Source organism: Mustela nivalis (genome assembly GCF_964662115.1).
Source record: "Mustela nivalis genome assembly, chromosome: X".
Lineage (NCBI taxonomy): Eukaryota > Metazoa > Chordata > Mammalia > Carnivora > Mustelidae > Mustela > Mustela nivalis.
The window spans coordinates 120,898,140-120,916,576 of record NC_139040.1 but is presented as its reverse complement, the minus strand read 5'-3'; the positions used below and the strand labels follow the sequence as shown (position 1 = coordinate 120,916,576).

The 18,437-nt window shown below is 45.8% G+C and overlaps 1 protein-coding gene across 2 annotated transcripts in view; it reads left to right on the top strand.

Moving 5' to 3' along the window:
* The first annotated feature begins 319 nt into the window (after window positions 1-319).
* Window positions 320-18,437, top strand: part of SYAP1 (synapse associated protein 1) — a 30,852-nt gene continuing 12,734 nt past the window's right edge. Inside the window, exons 1-5 of one of the 2 annotated variants that reach the window (XM_082718410.1) lie at window positions 320-676; window positions 7,939-8,057; window positions 8,802-8,868; window positions 11,314-11,387; window positions 15,103-15,242. In XM_082718410.1, the coding sequence (XP_082574536.1) occupies window positions 499-676; window positions 7,939-8,057; window positions 8,802-8,868; window positions 11,314-11,387; window positions 15,103-15,242 (578 nt within the window). In that variant the 5' untranslated portion in view covers window positions 320-498. The remainder of the gene's footprint in view (window positions 677-7,938; window positions 8,058-8,801; window positions 8,869-11,313; window positions 11,388-15,102; window positions 15,243-18,437) is intronic. The other variant, XM_082718411.1, reaches the window with a different exon arrangement.

Sequence of the window (18,437 nt, the reverse complement as noted above, 5' to 3'; positions counted from 1 at the left end):
TTTAACACTTTCCTTAGTCCTCTGTACTCCCTGTAAATTAGTTGTTGGACTAATTGGCCCTCGGCCAATTTTGACTGGGACTCAGAAAGGGGCTAAAGACGTCCTTTTCTGCGGCGACGGCCCAGCTGGACCTGAAAAGGCGAAGCTAAATCGGCAGCCAAGCTGCTTAGAGTGACAGAGACGCCGTTTACACGTCTGGGTCAGTCACCAGAGGAGAAAGGACCGGGCGGGACTACGCTGGGAAAACCCATTGTCTACTTTCCACGAACGTCATAAAGTCACTGAACTAAACGGCCTACGGGGCGGAGCCTTTTGCGGAAATGACGTACGCGCGGCTGGCGCAGAGCGGCCATAGAGACGGGGAGACGGATAGAGAGGCTGCTCCAGGGTCGCACTTCCGGCCATCTCCCTGGGAGACGCGCATTGTGAAGTCCGGAGCCGGCCGTGCCAGTTAGGGTCTCCGGCGACCGGGACCGCAGTGGCGGCCCCGCGGGCGGGATGTTCCGGGGTTTGAGCAGTTGGTTTGGCTTGGAGCAGCCGGCGGCGGGTGGCCGGCAATCTGAGGGAGACGCTCCACCCCAGCAGTGCTCTGAAGTGGTGTCCGAGTCTGCGGACGGGGAGCCGCGTCAAGCGGGGAACCAGGAACTCCTTCTTCACCAGGCGAAAGGCCTCGGCAGTGAGTCTCCTTCGGCCCTGGGGACCAGAGCGGGGGGGCGCGGGGGGCGGGGGACGGTGTCCGCTCCCTTTTCTTGACGCCCGAGTGCGCGGACCCGACTGGTTGGGGGGTGTGGGTTGGGTGGAAGGGGAGGAAGTTTGTCACTCGGTCGTCTTGGGACGGGAGAAGTTGGTAAGGATCTGGGCAAGGCTGAAGCTTCATCTAGCAGTCAAACAAATCCTGTGCCTGAAGTTCCTGAGGTCAGGTCAGTCTTGACGAGGTGTGTCAACATTGGGAGCCAGGGCCTCCGTAAAACAGTGTGTCTCGAAGTCTTTAGGTTTGACAAGGAATGGTTTTTGTTGAGTTCTCCAGCGTTCACCTCCACGCCCCCACCCGCACCAGGGCGGGGGACGTTGAAGAGCATAAGTTGGTTGGGAAAGTGCTCTTTTGTGCCCTTAGGGCACAGTGAGTTGTCTGAAGTAAATCGTGGGAACAGTTAGGGAAGGCCTCCCTCTCAGGCTGGTCTCCTTTGTCAGTGCAGTGGAAATTTTTTTTTTTTTTTTTTAAAGACAGGAAAGTAGCTGTCCATTTTGTCTGAACTTTGCTACTAGATGTTTGATATCTCATTTAATCTGTTAAACCTCCCAGTGAGTTGGGAGAACAAGCCCAGAGTTAATGGCTCAAAGTTATACTGATAGTAAGTGGTAGACGTGCAATTTGAACCTAGGTCTGTCTAATTTGAAAGCCCATACACTTTGTGAGCCACAGTCTAATTAGGAGAGTAAAAGTAGTAGGCTTCAAGAAGAAACACATAGCTCTGGTAATTCTGATTCTGGAGACCTTGGCGGGCTTAAATAAAACGTCTTTGAGGAGGTGGGGCCTAAAGCAGATGGCACAACAAGTGACAGAACTGCAGTAAAGGTAGTCACTAAGTTAAGCAGGCATTTTTTATGAATCTACTAAAAGGCCAGGGCATAGGAGAGGCTGGAGCCCGAGAGTGAAGAAACATATTTGAATAAGAAAGGCTCTAACATTCAAGAAGTTTGGGGAAGGGACAGGGAAAACAGACATAATCTCAAGACATGGCAGTACAGAATCTTGGCTCAAGGTCCCCAAACTCCACAAGAGAAATAAAACTAAGTGCTGTGCAACAAAATCTCTAAAGAGGGAACAACTGGGGACGCCTGGGTGGCTCAGTTGGTTAAGCAGCAGCTCAGGTCATGATCCCAGCGTCCTGGGATCGAGTCCCACATCGGACTCCTTGCTCAGCAGGGAGCCTGCTTCTCCCTCTGCCTCTGCTGCCACTCTGTCTGCCTGTGCTCGCTCTCCCCCCTCCAATAAATAAATAAAATCTTGGGACGCCTGGGTGGCTCAGTTGATTGGACGACTGCCTTCAGCTCAGGTCATGATCCCGGAGTCCCGGGATCGAGTCCCGCATCGGGCTCCCAGCTGCATGGGGAGTCTGCTTCTCCCTCTGACCTTCTCCTCGCTCATGCTCTCTCTCACTGTCTCTCTCTCTCAAATAAATAAATAAAATCTTAAAAATAAATAAATAAATAAAATCTTTTAAAAAAATATTAAAAAAAGAGGGAACAACTGTTTGCTGTCCCTTTGTGTAGAGAATTGAGAAGAAATGAGCTTGCAATACTCAAAGGGATTTGAGATGAATTGGACTAGAGCAGAAAGGCTATATTAGGTAGTTGAGAGGAAAAGCAGGGTATGGCCGTTTACTCCATTTCATAGAACATAGGGAACCATTTTTGTCGATCTTCAGGGGACTATCAAAAGTCACTTTTTTTTTTTTAAGATTTTATTTATTTCTTTGACAGAGAGAGACCACGAGTAGATAGAGAGGCAGGCAGGGGGGGGAGGGGGTGAAGCAAGCCCCCTGCTGAGCAGAGAGCCTGATGTGGGGCTCGATCCCAGGACCCTGAGATCATGACCCGAGCTGAAGGCAGAGGCTTAATCCACTGAGCCACCCGGATGCCCCAAAAGTCACTTTTTTTTAAGTAATCTCTATGCCCAGTGTGGGGCTTGAACTCACAACCCTGAGATCAAGAGTCACATGCTCTAATGACTGAGCCATCGGGCACCCCAAAAATCAATTCTTAAAACAGCAAGGGCTTTATTGTCAACTTGAAACCTCACATTTGTATTTACTTCTTTTAAAAAAAAAAAGATTTTATTATTATTTGTCAGAGAGAGAGAGAGAGAACACAAGCAAGGGGAACAGCAGGTGGAGAGAGAAGCAGGCTCCTTGCTGAGCAAGGAGCCTGATGTAGGACTGGATCCCAGGATGTTGGGATCATGACCTGAGCTGAAGGCAGATGCTCAACGCCTAAGCCACCTAGGCATCCCTGTATTTACTTATTTTTTTTTTTGAAGATTTTATTTATTTGAGAAACAGCACAAGCAGGGGGAGGGAGAGGGGGAGAGAGAAGCAGACTCTCAGGTGAGCAGGGATCCTGTCTCACGGCTCTGTCCCAGGCCCTGGGATCATGACCTGAGCCAAAGGCAGATGCGTAACTGACTAAGCCACCCAGGCACCCCTAAAATAAATGTATTTTTGATATGGGTGTCTACTTTGGAGTCTAATGCTCCCATCCCGTGCTTTCCTTACCAGACTCTTGGTGTTTGGGTTAGATGGAGGTATGCCCTCACCCTCACTTCCTTGCCCACAAACAAATTGTGAACGTAAAGTTTCCAAATAAGTGAGAGTTCTTTTGGTTCTGAAATTTATGTTATTTTAAAAAGATGTAAAGGTTCTAGTTTATACATAAACCTTCAGAAAGATAAGAGAGATGATCAGATATTTTTCTACATACTGATTCTAAGCGGTAGGTTATCTTTATTTTTTTAAATTTTATTTTTTTTAAGATTTTATATATGTATTTGACACAGAGAGAAAAAACACAAGCAGCAGGGAGGGACAGAGGTTGAGGGAGATGCCACCTCCCGGCTGAGCAGGGAGCCTGATGCGGGGCTTGATCCCAGGACCCCAGGATCAGGACCCGAGTGAAAGGCAGACACTTCATGACTGAGCCACCCAGGCACCCTGTATGTTATCTAAAAAGACTCCTCTCTCCTTTTTTTTTTTTTTTTTTAAAAGAGATTGTATTTATTTATTTGGGAGACAGAGAAAAGCGGTGGGGAGGGGCAGAGAGAGAGAGAGAGAGAAGCAGACTCCCTGCTGAGCAGAAGGCCCCATTGGGTGGGGGGGGCTTGATCCCAGGACCTCCAGGAGATCGTGACCTCCTGGAAAGTCAGAGGCTTAACCGACTGAGCCACCTAGGTGCCCCCAAAAGACCCCCCTCTTAAAAACTGAAATTATGTGTCTCTGAGCCTGACTTCCACTACATAGATTTGTTTCTTTAGCCTTTTAAAATCTACATGGACTCTCCTGGGAGCCCAGTTTGTTTTGTAAACACTTGTTGAGTGCTTGCCTTCAAGGTTGGATCCTAAATATTTCTGGTTCCTGGTGATCTATTTGTAAATTTAGGCAATTCATCAGTTACAAATGGTGGACACCCAGGCCTAGATTCCACTCCTCCACCCAAAAACAAACCTTCCTATTCTTGGTCCTCCCTTCTGATAAACTCTGTTCTCCTAGGATTACCTGCTTCAGAAGGAGGGCAGTTTATAAGGGAACTCACTGAAGAGCTCCTCCCTACCTCCCTAAAGGGAGGCCTCACGTCCCAAAGTAACTTCTTGTTCAGCACATATTGGTTGCTTGGTTTTTGTTAAAGTCGACTAAATTGAAGCTTTATCTATGTTCTTCTTTTGAAAAACAAACAAACAAACCCATATCTCTGAGAGTGTTAAATACATGAGTCATTCGCACCGTTTAAATATATGGAAGGATGGCCAAAAATGAGCTTTGGCTTTTTCAAAACTGTCCCGAAGACCAGTCCATGCCCAGAAATGGAGGAAGGGCTACATCCTCTTCTCCTTTGAAAAGTACTCTTAGTAGGTGCAGTGGAACTGTATTAATTAGGCCATCCTCTTTCTGTAAGGAAAGCGCATTTCAAATTCTAGGTGTCTAACTTGCCTAGTTTGCAACTAAGAAGGCCCCAAAAGTTAGTGTATATGTAGGAAAATACATGTGTGCTTCAGTACAGAAGAATGTATGTGTTCTTCAATACAGAAGTAACATAACTAATTCAGTTCTGATGCCAAATCCAGGTTTACCATGGGGGAAGGTAGTACAAATGGTCAAGAGCTTGGATCCCAAAATTGGGGTGGTTTTGGCAGGGAGGATGGGGATAGGCATTGGCTAGGCAGTCAGCAGAGTCTGCCACTATCTTAATGGGCAGATCATTTATCCTTTGTGAGCCTTGGCTTACCTATCTGTAAACTGGGGAGATTATACCTATGCTTCCCAGGATGATTGTGAGATTAAAATTACTATTTTCATTGTTAGCAGTTTGCTCCCTCCTTCCATAACGTTGTGTAGTCTTACTCACCGAGAGCCATTTTATCTAGTTTTCCTTTTCTTCTTGGGTTGCTGCTTTAGTTCAGACCTTCTCTTTGTGCCTATGTTCCTGAAGTGGACATTGTACTCCTGTTACTTCCTGTTAACTCTTATCTTAGTCTCAATTTTTTCTAACCAGTTAATGAAAACTGTCTTTAACTTGGTGTCACCCAATATATTAATTTGCAAAATTAATAAACCACTTCTTCTCTTTATGAGCTTCTTACTTGAAAATCTCCTGTCACGCTTTCCCATACCCCACTCCCTCTAACTTCGGAATCTAGTCCACTCTCTAATTACTCTTGGGAGACCTTCTCCCTATGCTCCCTCCCTCTGAGTGCCTCTGTTCAATGATTATTCTTGGTCCTCTTGTCTTTGAGCCTTTTATTGGCTTATTTGTTTAGAAATAAGGACATTCCTTGAGGACAAGAACTATACTTCCTCCAGTGTTCTCTGTGTTCATGTATTCCACTCTTGGGAATCATTAAAATCTGAGGATTGAGATTTAGTATGCTAAATACCAGTTTTAATTTTTTTAAGAGGAGGAAGCAGGCTCCCTGCTGAGCAGAGAGCCCGATGCGGGACTCGATCCCAGGACCCTGAGATCATGACCTGAGCCGAAGGCAGCGGCTTAACCCACTGAGCCACCCAGGCGCCCCTAAAATACCAGTTTTTAAAAGGCAGTTCTCCTTAGAATAAAAATGATGATTCTAATTTAAAATATTTTCCTGAGAAAATCTTAAAAGGAATCCTGCTCTTTTAGAACTTTGGCTTTCTTTGACTATCAGCAAAGAATATTTTTACAAAATAATCTGGCTGCCTACCACATTCATTGCACCACTTTGTAGGATACACTGGTGAATCAGACAACCTCGATCCCTGCCGCAGTGGGACTTCAGGCGGGCCTTCAGTCTGAGAAGACAGAACCACCAAGTAATCAGTATAGTGTCGTGAATGTTGTTGGTCTGACAACACAGATGTTGCGGGAACACATCTCCGGAGCTCTTGCTCTAGTCAAGGAGCCAGGGAACATTGCCTGAGAAGTGCTATGTAAGCAGAAACCCACAGTATACGTAGAGTTAGCCAGATAAAGGAAGGGCAGCTAAGTGTTTCAAACCAAGGAATAATGTATCTGAGACGTCCTTGGAGATCCTCAAGAATTTCTTAGGGTCACGTGAGTGTAGAATAGGAGGGGGAAGAACGGCAAGAATGAAACCAGAGGCAAGTCATAGCCTATAGTATAGTCACAATGGGTTGTTGACATCACTGACAGGTAAGTGCCACCAGACATAATGGGAGAAAGTAGACTGTTTATGGTAAGGGTGACAGAAAGTGCGAGAGAAAGTCCTTCAGATTGGCAGATAGTTCTGCTGCTCCCAGATAGACAGTACCAGTTGCCTGATTCTCTGGAAGAGATACCAGGCACCGGTGAGGATTTAATCCCATGTTCTGAGCTCCCTTTGCCATTCTTATCTGGCTTTGCCCCCCTGCTGAGTGCTGTGAGAGTCCACCTGCCTGCCCTCAGCAGGTGCGAGTAGCCGAGGCAAGACCTCCCTAACAGAGAGTGCTTCCCACAGATGAGGCTGGAAGGCCAGTTGCCCAGCAAGTCCACTTTAGAACCTGCCTGAGGTTGCTTCCCGCAGCCTACGTTGTATACAGTGTGGACTTCAAAGTGTACTTGCTATGTACAGATCTTTATGTTACAGCTGCGATAAAGCCTTGGTACTTGTCTTTTCAAGTCTTCAGGAAAGTTAATTTTGTGCTTTTGCTTTGTTTTGTAAAGATGAAAGTTTGCGTGTTCTGGTTTTATTTTTATTTATTCATTTATTTTTAAAGATCTTATTTATTTATTTGACACAGAAAGAGCACGAGCAGGGGGAGAAGCAGGTCTCCTGCTGAGTGGGGAACCTGATGCAGGGCTCAATCCCAGGACCATGGGATCATGACCTGAGCTGAAGGAGGACACTTACTGACTGAGCCACCCAGACACCCCTATGTGTTCCAGTTTTAATCTTACTCTGCGTATTTGCTCATTATTATTAGTTAAGAGGGTGATTTATATTTATATTAGGACTTGCCAAGATTTCTTTTTTTTTTTTTTTTTTAAGATTTTATTTATTTGGCAGACAGAGATCACAAGTAGGCAGAGAGGCAGGCAGAGAGAGAGGAGGCTCGATCGCGGGGCTCGATCCGAGGACCCTGAGATCATGACCTGAGCCAAAGGCATAGGCCTAACCCACTGAGCCACCCAGGCGCCCACCCCCCCCTTTTTTTAATTTTTAATTTTTTATAAACATATATTTTTATCCCCAGGGGTACAGGTCTGTGAATCACCAGGTTTACACACTTCACAGCACTCACCAAAGCACATATCCTCCCCAGTGTCCATAATCCCTAGGGAAGGAAGGGCATATTTTCTTTGGACAAGAGGGAAAGAAAAAATAAAATAGGATATTTAGGGTCTAGAAAAGAAGGAAAGTGCAAGGAGCCTTGATCTTTTTTCTGAAGTTGGAAGGGAGATTATCTACTGAGATAAATTAAAATGAGAAGCTGGAGAAAGGCAAGTCTGAAACAGCTTCTGTGGGAGAAGGGGTGAGAGTATGCTAGCGCTCTTTGAAAGGGATGAGCTAAAGGCCGTGTGTGGATGGCTCGTCCACCCAGAAAGTGGAGTACTCTCGGTATTTGAAGTCCTGCTTAGCAGGAATCATGCCCTACGGTTTAAGATTCCCGTGAGCGCTCTTTAAGGGAACAATCACAAATATAAAAACCATTGTACTTGAATGGAGCATAGACTGTCTTTTATTCTTTACAGACTATCTGTTTAGCTTTGCAACTGCTGCTACAAAAAAGATAACTGAATCAGTTGCTGAAACAGCACAGACAATAAAGAAATCAGTAGAAGAAGGAAAGATAGATGACATCATTGATAAGGTACATTTAAACATCTTTCAAAATTCATTAGCAGCTAATTATCCCTTTTTATGAACTTTATTAACCCAAGTAGGATATCATATTCTGATAAAAATATTAATTGTTTTGAGGTTCTTGGGTATAAGAAGTAACTATGATTTAAATAACCTTGGTTTTAATTTTAATATATTCTAAAATACACTGGTAATCTTGGGTAACACTAAACTTTTTATATTGTGAGTTTAATTTTAAACTGTAACTGTTTCCATATATTTATGTCTTTGCATCATTCATCTAGGTGTTTAAAGTCCTAACCCATTAGAAATTGCACTTTTAAGACTTGAAGTAAGTTTGTTCATTTCCTGCAGTGGTAGAATGCAGGCGCAGGGAATTTCATTTATGTTGGTAATTATTTGAGCTAAGGAGGTCATCAGTTAAACTTTAGCTAGCTTATTATTGTAGTATTTGTTAGAATGAGATTAGACTTGGCTTTTATTGTTTTTTGGACTAAAGCAAAAATTCAGTTTTTAACTCAGTTTATCTTTGCATTTGAAAAGGTAATCTATCATAAAAAGAGTTATATACTTAAAATTCAGAAATGTTGAATTTCTGTTTGTTGGGGAAAGGGTAAGTACTACTTTTTTAAACCATTTTATTTGAAGAAAATTAATAAACTATCTCCCTGACTTTCCAAATCTTAAAGGTAATTCTTACCTAATAATAAAGTTCTCAAAGTAACTTGCCTCTTTATATATTTTTTAACAGACAATTATAGGAGATTTTCAGAAGGAACAGAAAAAATTTGTTGAGGAACAGCATACCAAAAAGTCAGGTATGATACTGGTTTTTTGTACACAAGATACTTACCTGCCAGCACTTACTAGTGTACCAGACACCACACTAAAGGCTCTGACAATACAAAAATGTGTAAGTAACAGCCCCATCCTTCAGGCAGCAGAAAGACTAGTTGGGGGAGACAAGCTCATAAACCTTTGGGCGTTAAAGGAAGGAAGGATATTGTTCCCTGTGCCTGGGATGGAGGGTGAGACCAGCGGGTGATGGCCCGTCTTGGGGAGCTGGCTCTGAAGGAGAGTGAGCTTTCATTTCTCGGTTTAGAACATGTCCAGCACAGTATGTGATGTACACATAATAGGCACTTAGCAAAAGTTGGCTCTCTTCCCATTCTTTTCGGGAGGAAAAAATGAAAGAGCTTTCCAGCAGAGTGACAGAGGGCTAGGAAAAGTCACATGGTGTTGTGGGAAGTTACTCAGTACATTTCTTTCTTTCTTTTTTTTTTTAATAAAGAGATTTTATTTATTTATTAGAGAGAGAGAGAGCAGGGGGAGAGGGAGAGGGACAAGCAGACACAAACACACCCCCCCCGCTGAGCAGGGAGCCTAAAGCGGGAATCGATCCCGGGACCCTGAGATCAGGACCTGAGCCGAAGTCAGACACTTAACCAACTGAGCCACCCAGGTGCCCCTCGATACATTTCTTAGTACTGACAAGTGCTCGTTTAAATGTTTGATAGTTATTGGGTCTCAGAATGTCTACTTCTGCTGTTCGGATATCATTCAAACACAAAACTGGCCTCATGTCTTTGAATTTGACAAAGGGGTAAAATAATTCGATCAGTTTGTACAGTGCTACAAATTCAGAAAAAGCTACTTAGTCATGTGGTGAATCAGGCATGGTCATGCCTAGGTAAACTCAAAGTGTAAAGCAGATCTTTGGGACAAATAATCTATACAAATTAGCATACCTTCGTGATTTGTGGGAAGCAGTGCAAGTGATCCTGGCTTAGAGACTTGGCATAGGAACTGGTTAGAGCCTCTGAGATAGGAACTTTGAGGGAGTAGGGTGAAGATTGGAGGCACTTTCAGTTTTGAGGAGCCCATTAGAGCCCAGGTGAGAGGATCATGTACAGAGGCAGGGAAGGGAATGCAGTGGCATATCAGGAAAATGCCCTTGTTCAGTTGCACTAGTCACATTTCAAGGGCCCAACAGCCACATGGGACCTCTGGCTTCTCTGTTGGATTGTGCAAACCTAGAACATTTCCATCACTGCAGAAAGTTCTTTCGGCTAGCATTGCTCTAAATTAACTGAATGGGTTCCAGCAGTGGCAGTTGATTCCTGTTTGAAGCATGGAGAATTCCATCTACCAGTAGAGATTGTTAGTCATGTAAAAACCATGAGAATGTGACCTCAGTGAAAAGTGTGTCAAGCATGAAGACAGCTGAGCAGAGACCTAGTGTTGAGGGGAAGGAAGGGAGGAACAGGAGAAATTAACAGTTCCTGAGTACCTGCTACGTGGGGGGTACTTTATATACAATACCTTTTTTTTTTAAAGATTTTATTTATTTATTTGTCAGAGACAGAGGGAGAGAGAGCGAGTGAGCACAGGCAGACAGAGAGGCAGGCAGAGGCAGAGGGAGAAGCAGGCTCCCTGCCGAGCAAGGAGCCCGATGCGAGACTCGATCCCAGGACCCCGGGATCATGACCCGAGCCGAAGGTAGCTGCCCAACCAACTGAGCCACCCAGGCGTCCCTATACAATACCTTCTTTAGTAAAAGGAAGGATTAGCAAGGTTAAGTAATTTGCTGAAGGTTACTCAGCTGATAAGTGATGAAACAAATCTGCCATTTTTTTTAAGATTTTATTTTTATTTATTTAATTGATACAGAGAGAGAGAGAGAGATCACAAGTAGGCCAGAGAGGCAGGCAGAGATTGTGGGGGAAGCAGGCTCCCCGGTGAGCAGAGATTTCCCCATGGGGGGGCTCAATCCCAGGACCCTGAGATCAGGACCCGAGCCAAAGGCAGAGGCTTAACCCACTTAGCCACCCAGGCGCCCCTCCCTCTTCCTTTTTAAAATAAACCGTTCCTCAGTTGGACTTTGTCTGAAATTTCCTCACTGTTAGATTTAGATTATGCATTCTCAGCCAGAATACTACGTAGATGACGTTGTGTCCCCCTCAGCATATCACCTCCGGAGGCCTACAGCGGCCCTCTCTTTCTCATTGGTCATGATGACTTGGGTGTCCTGGTCAAGGTGTTGCCCAATTTCTCTGTATAATTTAAGTAATTTTTTTTTTACCGAATGCATACATGCTTTAGTCATATATCACATCTGGGAATTATAATGAATGTTCATGTTTGGAACTTGTTAGTAAATTGCTAAAATGATGATGTGGAAACTCTCATTCTTTCAAACCACAGATTGCATTGTAACCCTCGTAAACTGTTTTTCTCTTTCCTTTGTTATTGAAAACCTTTAGAAGCAGCAGTGCCCCCATGGGTTGATAGTAATGATGAAGAAACAATTCAACAACAAATCCTGGCCTTATCAGCTGTAAGTATCTATGATTCCCTGTATAGAAATACTTTTTTCCTATCATGATTTTATCCTTAGAATGTTTTTCTTCTATACAATTTTTAAAATGTTTTGAGCTGTTAGGACTGTACACATCAACTTTCACAGTTTTCCCCCACTAAGTCTCCCCCGCCACCCCCAGTTTTAACCTGCTTCTCCTTAAGTTTTTTTTCTTAACGGTAAAGTATAATCTATTACACAAAATAATTCTTTCAGTCTTAGGATTTATTATTCTTTCAGTCTTAGGATTATTTTCTGTTATTAAGAGAATCTTTGAGATACAGTATCATATAAAGTTTCTAGGTAGCATTCTAGTTCATCTGAATGAAAAGATTATAGTCTAAATTTTCTCTTTAACTGTTAAATATATTTGAAACTGAAGTTGAAAAAAAAATATTTGCTGGCCCACAAAAATTTCTCTTGAGACTTCAGAGGGAACACAGTGATACCGTTAACAATTGTACAGCACCTGACAGTTTCAGAAAGAACTTTCTTTCGCATTATCTGCTTTGAGCTTTACTGCATGTCTGTGAGGTAGATAGGGGCTTTTATCGCCATGTACAGGCGTGAGGATGTGACTCCCAAATGTGACCCTCACTACTTAACATGTGTCTCCACTAGGTGCGTTCTTAGCAGGCAAAAGCTGACTTTGATCTCTGTTCTCAGCACCCAGCAGCCTGCCTGGCATAGGACTCAGCAAATGGGGCTTTTTCCATATCATTGATTTTCAGGCTTTGTTTTTAATCCACTCTCTTTCTTTTTTAGCCAATGTCATAAATGGACCTTTAGTCTAGGAAACAAAGAACTGGTCTTTACTTCCCATCCATCATTGCCCTCCCCCAGGACATTTTAAGGTTTTTTTCTTTCCATTAGTAAAACTCACAAAGGCCTGAGCATCCATTATGAGTTCAGTGTGAACCCCATGTATTTTGTTTACTGTATTATGGCCAGACTTGATGCTGACCTCACATGATGCTTTTCTCCAGAAGCAAATTGGGACAGTGAGGCTGTCATTTGAGGGTAAACATCAGATACTCACCAGTCAATCCCCATAGCTCCTCTGTCCCCCAGATCTGTTCTGTCCTTCTCTTCTCCTCCATCGCAAAATAAAATTCCGGCTATCCACCAGTTTTCTCTGGTCGCCAGCCTCGGCGTCTGCCTGCAGTCATACCTCCCCGCAGCCGCCCTGCTGCCCAGCCCAGGGCTCGCCCACACCCTGACAGTACTATGTTCAAAATGTATCGCTGCTCCACTCCACTGCCACCACCGTGGTCCTGATGCTATCGTCTCCTGTCCCCAGCATCCCAGCTGCTGTCCCATCTTTGTCCCTTTCCCTACAAGCCCACATCAGCAGTCACAGGGGTCCATTTATGGTATAAATCCCTCGTGTCCCTCTCCTGCCTAGAGACTTCTGATGGCATCTCATCTCCTGTAGGCTAAGATCTGAACTCCCTCCACTGGCTTCTAAGCCCTTGGCTTTCCACACCTCTCCTCCCTTGTGCCCCACTGCTCTGCCTCCCAGCACTCCAGCCACTGTTTCTTTCTGGTGTACAAGCAAACCGAGCTTTGTCCTGCTTTAGTGCCTTGGGATTGCTGTCCCCTCTTCCTGGAACCCCACCCTACACCATTCCGTACGGTCTCGTCTCAAACGTCACCTCCTCCCTTGCCATCCTTTCAGCCCTCCACCAGTTGCCCCTTCTTGGAGCCTTAGCAGTCTGAGCCTTTGTCTGTCTCATGCCACGCACCCCCTACCCCCGACAACTGGAATAGGAACACCGTGACGGCAGGGACTCCATCTGTGCTGGGCCCTGCTGAGCAGGTGACACAGTGCCTGGAGCACAGCAGGTGCCCGATGGGCATCGGCGGAATGGGTGAGGCACACACACGCCTACAAGAGAGCACCCCCGATTTTAGCAGGGCGCAGAGGCTTTGAACGATCTTCACTACATCCTTTATAGTGGCTGCTGAATTTGGTAAGGGGTAGACTAAATTGCTGTAATCGAGAAGTCCAAAAATATGGAAGGTTGGAGAAGCTGTGACTTTGTCTCCCTCCCTCTTTCTCCGTCACATAAGAGTCCAGAGATAGATGTTCCACGTAGGGGTGCTTTGCTTCCAAAGTCATCTACAGACCTGTGTTTCCTGTCTGAATCCTTTCCTGTGCCAGCCTCTAGGGTGTTGTCTGCCTTCTGTATGGGGAAGGCAGCTCCCGTGACCATGGGTGCATTGTAGCCTATGGGATTTGGGAAAGAGGTGGGTGGGCATGTCAGACTATTTGAAAGATGAGACTCAGAAACTGTACCTCTCACTCAGACCTACGTCCCTTTGGCAGTCTAGATGCATGGTCGCTCCTAGATGCCCGGGAGCCTGGGAAATCCGGTCTCCGGCTGGGTGGCCACATGCCCAGCTGGAGCTCAAGAGTTGCGATCCTAAAAGGAAGGAAGGCATACTGGGACATAATTAGCAATCTCTGCCAGAGTCGCCTCACATTCTCTGACTTGCTGAGCACTTGTAGGGACAATTAAGACAATACAGCAGAGTAACCCTTTAAGCTCCTTATGTTGGGGCAACCCTTAGGGCATAATGCTATCATTAGGTAGTTGTGAGAGCTCAGTTCAGCAAACTGTTTTTAGAACCTCCTCTGGGCCAGCCTTGCCCTAGGACTGGAGGTAGATCAGATGTGCCCTCCAAGAGCCTGAAGAGCTTACTGGACAGCTGCTGGATGAGGACACCGAGCGTCACTCCCTGGGAGGAGCTCTGTCACACAGGATGGTAGCAAAGCACCGAGGGGAGGGGAGGGGCAGCTCGCTGGTTTTGGAGAGGGGAGGGCATGATCTCGGGGAAGCTTCCCAGAACTGATGACATTGGAGCTGGTACTGAGTCTTGGGAGGAGAGTGTGTGGATATTTGGGGGATACAGGGCGGGGCTGGAGGTTCCGACAGGGAGTGTTGTGAGCGCGTGGGGATGACTGGACGGCAGGCTGCGCATGTGGGAAGCCAGGTCTTGAAGACCTTTTTATACCTTTTTCATAAGCTTGGGTTTCATCTTAAAGGCGACAGAGGAGTCATTGAAGGATTTTAGTAGTAGGTAAAACGCATGTTTTTCTTGGGCAGGGTAGAAAGTGGGTTGCCCTGGATGAGGAAAATGGGGCCGGAGACAGCTGTCCCTTCGGCGGCTGCTGTAGAGATCCGGGTGAACCGTGATGGGGCCGCTTCAGGCTTGGCAGTTTTTAGCCTGGAAAGTCAAATAACTAAAATCCATTTAGGTTCAGATTTATTCTTGCTTTATTAATATAGGAATTCTCAAAAACCAAAAATACTATTAAAATCTAACACGGGCAAGATGAGATGAAACTGACCGGTGCTGTTAGTAACCAGTTCCTAAGATTTAAGCAGCCAGTTTTCTGAGATTATTCTGCACTGAAACAAACGTATTCATATGATTTTAAACTCTAATTTCAAACTAATTGCACGACTGAATTTTCTGGCCTCCCATGAGGCTCTCTTCAGTTGAGAATGTTAAATATGTGAGAGGATCTGCCGTTCTCCGCTCTCTCAACAGACAAGTTAATGACACTTCAGTGGACGTTGTGGCTGGAATCTTGAGGAGAACTCAGTATCTGTCAAATCAGGGACGCATTGTTTCATATTAATTGCATACTGTGGTTTCCCCCATGTTTTTCCCCCTTTCCTTAAAGGACAAGAGGAATTTCCTTCGTGACCCTCCAGCTGGAGTGCAGTTTCATTTTGACTTTGACCAGATGTATCCCGTTGCCCTGGTCATGCTTCAAGAGGACGAGCTGTTGAGCAGGATGAGATTCGCCCTTGTTCCTAAACTGTAAGCACTGTGTTCCCGAGCCAGAGTGGGGCTGTGCACACTGTCAGGGGAAAGTTGTGGAATGGTTTCCTGCTCTCTCTCCATGAGAACAGACTCTGCTGCCCTTCAGCTCGCTTGCTCATGCTCTGCAGTGTCTGTCTGTCTCTCTCCGTCTCTCTCTCTCTCTCTCTCTCTCTCTCTCTCTCACACACACACACACACACACACCCATATAATCAAAACTGAGAGTAGACCTGATAGGAAACGTCGGGTGTAGATAAGATGTGCTCTTTTATCCCCAGCCCCAGAAAGAAGCTAGAACAGTTTCCTACAGAAACAACCAAAGTGCCCATGTCTTCTAAATAGAATTAAGGTCTCCAAGGCCCATCAGGACCTGGCCCACTGCCTTTTTCCATTCAGGCTCTGTTCTCTGGCAACAATGTTCTTGTTCTCTTTCCCACCCGAGGTTTTTCCTCTTCCCAACGGCCTCCTTCTCCTCTGAAAGTCCCTACTTGTCCTTTGAGCTCCAGTGCAAGCATACTGTCTCTTCAGGGATACAACCCCGACAGGTATCAGCAACCCCTCCCCCCCACAAAGGGTCACCTTCCCTTCCCCTCTGCCACCAAGGGCTCTTACCTTTTTTAAATTCCAGTTCCCTGTTTTGAATCTGTTGCACTTTCAGTCTGTAGTCTTTATTAATCTGTGAGTGTTTCTTTTTTATAGCATTCTATTTTTATTATTTTAATATTAAAAAATATTTATTATTTATTTATTTGGAGAGTACAAGTGGGGGCAGGGCGGAGTGAGTGGAGGAGAGAGAGACTCCCAAGCGTACTCCTTGCTGAGCAGGGAGCCCTACATGAGGCTCGGTCCTATGACCCTGAGATCACAACCCAAGCCAAAGTCAAAGCTCAGCTGCTCAACTGACTGAGCCACCCAGGAGCCCCAGCTCTCAGTGCTATCTTCATCCCCTTTGAGAATGTGAAATAGAGTTTTCTTGAAATACTCTTTGGTCTCAATGCTTTTCTCTGTGTCTGTCTTGGGCTCTGTCTTTCATGTTGCAGGTTTTCCTCAGGCTTCCTTATCTGAAGGTGCCTCGCTGAGGGAGCGCTGGGAGCTGTGTGTTCCCGCCGGCCTTGTGCACGGGGCGGCTCGTAGCTGAGGGCTGGGTGGCTTCCCCGAGAGGACTCCACCTCCTGCCTGATCCCTCTGAGCTGTGCCAGCTGTCCGAGTGTGGAGCGGCTTGGCTCACAGTTCCCGGTCACTCTCTGCTGCGTGGGAACACAGTCCCTGGCTGGAAGGGGCAGCACGGGAGTCACAGCCAGCTGGCCGCTCCTGTGGGGCCTTGCCACCATTCCCCCGCTCTTGAGCCCAGCCGGCACCAGCCTTCAGAGGTGCCTGGGTGCCTCCTGTTCCCCGGGGCCTTTCTGAGCAGACGCCTGGTGGACAGGCCCCTTCTCGCCGCCGTCCCTCCTGCGTGCAGTCGCTGCCGTGCTCACTGGTCTGCGGAGTGCATTACTCTTTGCCCTTCACCTTTCCAGCTTCCATTGTGGTCTTCTCGCTAGTTCTCTTGGTCATGTGGAGTTTGTCTACTTAATGCCTTTTCTATTATTTTAGAAGTGTTTTCAGAGGGAGCACAAGTAAATGCATGTTCATTGTGCTATGTTTAGCTGGCCAGACAGGGTTTCGGGCTTTTTTGTTTTGTTTCGTTTTTAAGATTTTATTTGTCAGAGAGAGAAAGAGAGAGCACACAAACAGGGACAGCAGCAGGGAGAGGGAGGAGCAGGCTCCCCAGGGAGCAGAGAGCCCGCTGCGGGACTCGATCTGAGGACTCCGGGATCATGACCTGAGCCGAAGGCAGACCCTCAACCAACTGAGCCACCCAGGCGCCCCCCAGACAGGGGCTTTAACAAATATGTGCTAGCTCTTTGGTTCCCGTGAAAGGAAAGGTCTTCTCTGTGTGAGAGAAGAGCAAGGGTTCTTGCCGACTTGGAATAGCGCTTGTATCGAACCTTTTACTTATATTACTTTGTAGTGAAACTCTTCATAATTATCAGCATGTTCGTGGTGAATTTTTATGGCCTTCCCCTCCCCTCCTAAAAAGAAGAGTATGGGGGTGCCTGGGGGGTTCATTTGGTTAAGTGACTGCCTTCGGCTCAGGTCGTGATCCTGGAGTCCCAGAATCGAGTCCCACATCGGGCTCCCTGCTTGACAGGGAGTTTGCTTCTCCCACTGACCTCTCTCTCATTCTCTCTCTCTCAAATAAATAAATAAAATCTTTAAAAAAAAAAAAAGAAGAAGAAGAAAAGTATGTTATATGGCTAAAATCTCATTACAAATCTAATTTTTAGATTGTGTCTAAAGTAGCTTTTTTTTTAAAGATTTTATTTATTTGACAGAGATCACAAGTAGGCAGAGAGGCAGGCAGAGAGAGAGGAAGGGAAGCAGGCTCCCCGCTGAGCAGAGAGCCCGATGCAGGGCCCAATCCCAGGACCCTGGAATCATGACCCGAGCCAAAGGCAGAGGCTTTAACCCACTGAGCCACCCAGGCGCCCCACAAGTAGCTATTTTGGGGGCACCTGCCTGCCATCACTCTTGATCTCGGAGTCATGAGTTCGAGCCCCACATTGGGTATAGAGATTACTTTAAAGTAAATAAATAGGGGCACCTGGGTGGCTCAGTGGGTTAAGCCTCTGCCTTTGGCTCAGGTCATGATCTCAGGGTGCTGGGATTGAGCCCCACATTGGGTTCTCTGCTAAGCAGGGAGCCTGCTTCCCCCTCCCCGACCTGCCTCTCTGCCTACTTGTGATCTTTCTCTCTCTGTCAAATAAATAAAATATTTTTAAAAAATAAAAATAGAGGGGCGCCTGGGTGGCTCAGTGGGTTAAGCCACTGCCTTCGGCTCAGGTCATGATCTCAGGGTCCTGGGATTGAGTCCCGCATCGGGCTCTCTGCTCGGCAGGGAGCCTGCTTCCCTCTCTCTCTCTCTCTGCCTGCCTCTCCATCTACTTGTGATTTCTCTCTGTCAAATAAATAAATAAAATCTTTAAAAAAATAAAATAAAAATAGATAAATAAAGTAGCTATTTTTAGTGAAGGATATCAAAAAAATCATCTGATCTATTTTTTACTGTTATGCTCACAAAACCCTGAGAACTGGCTTTTGAACAGTTTTTGTATATATGTCTGTTGGACACTCTTTCGTATCAGAATTTGA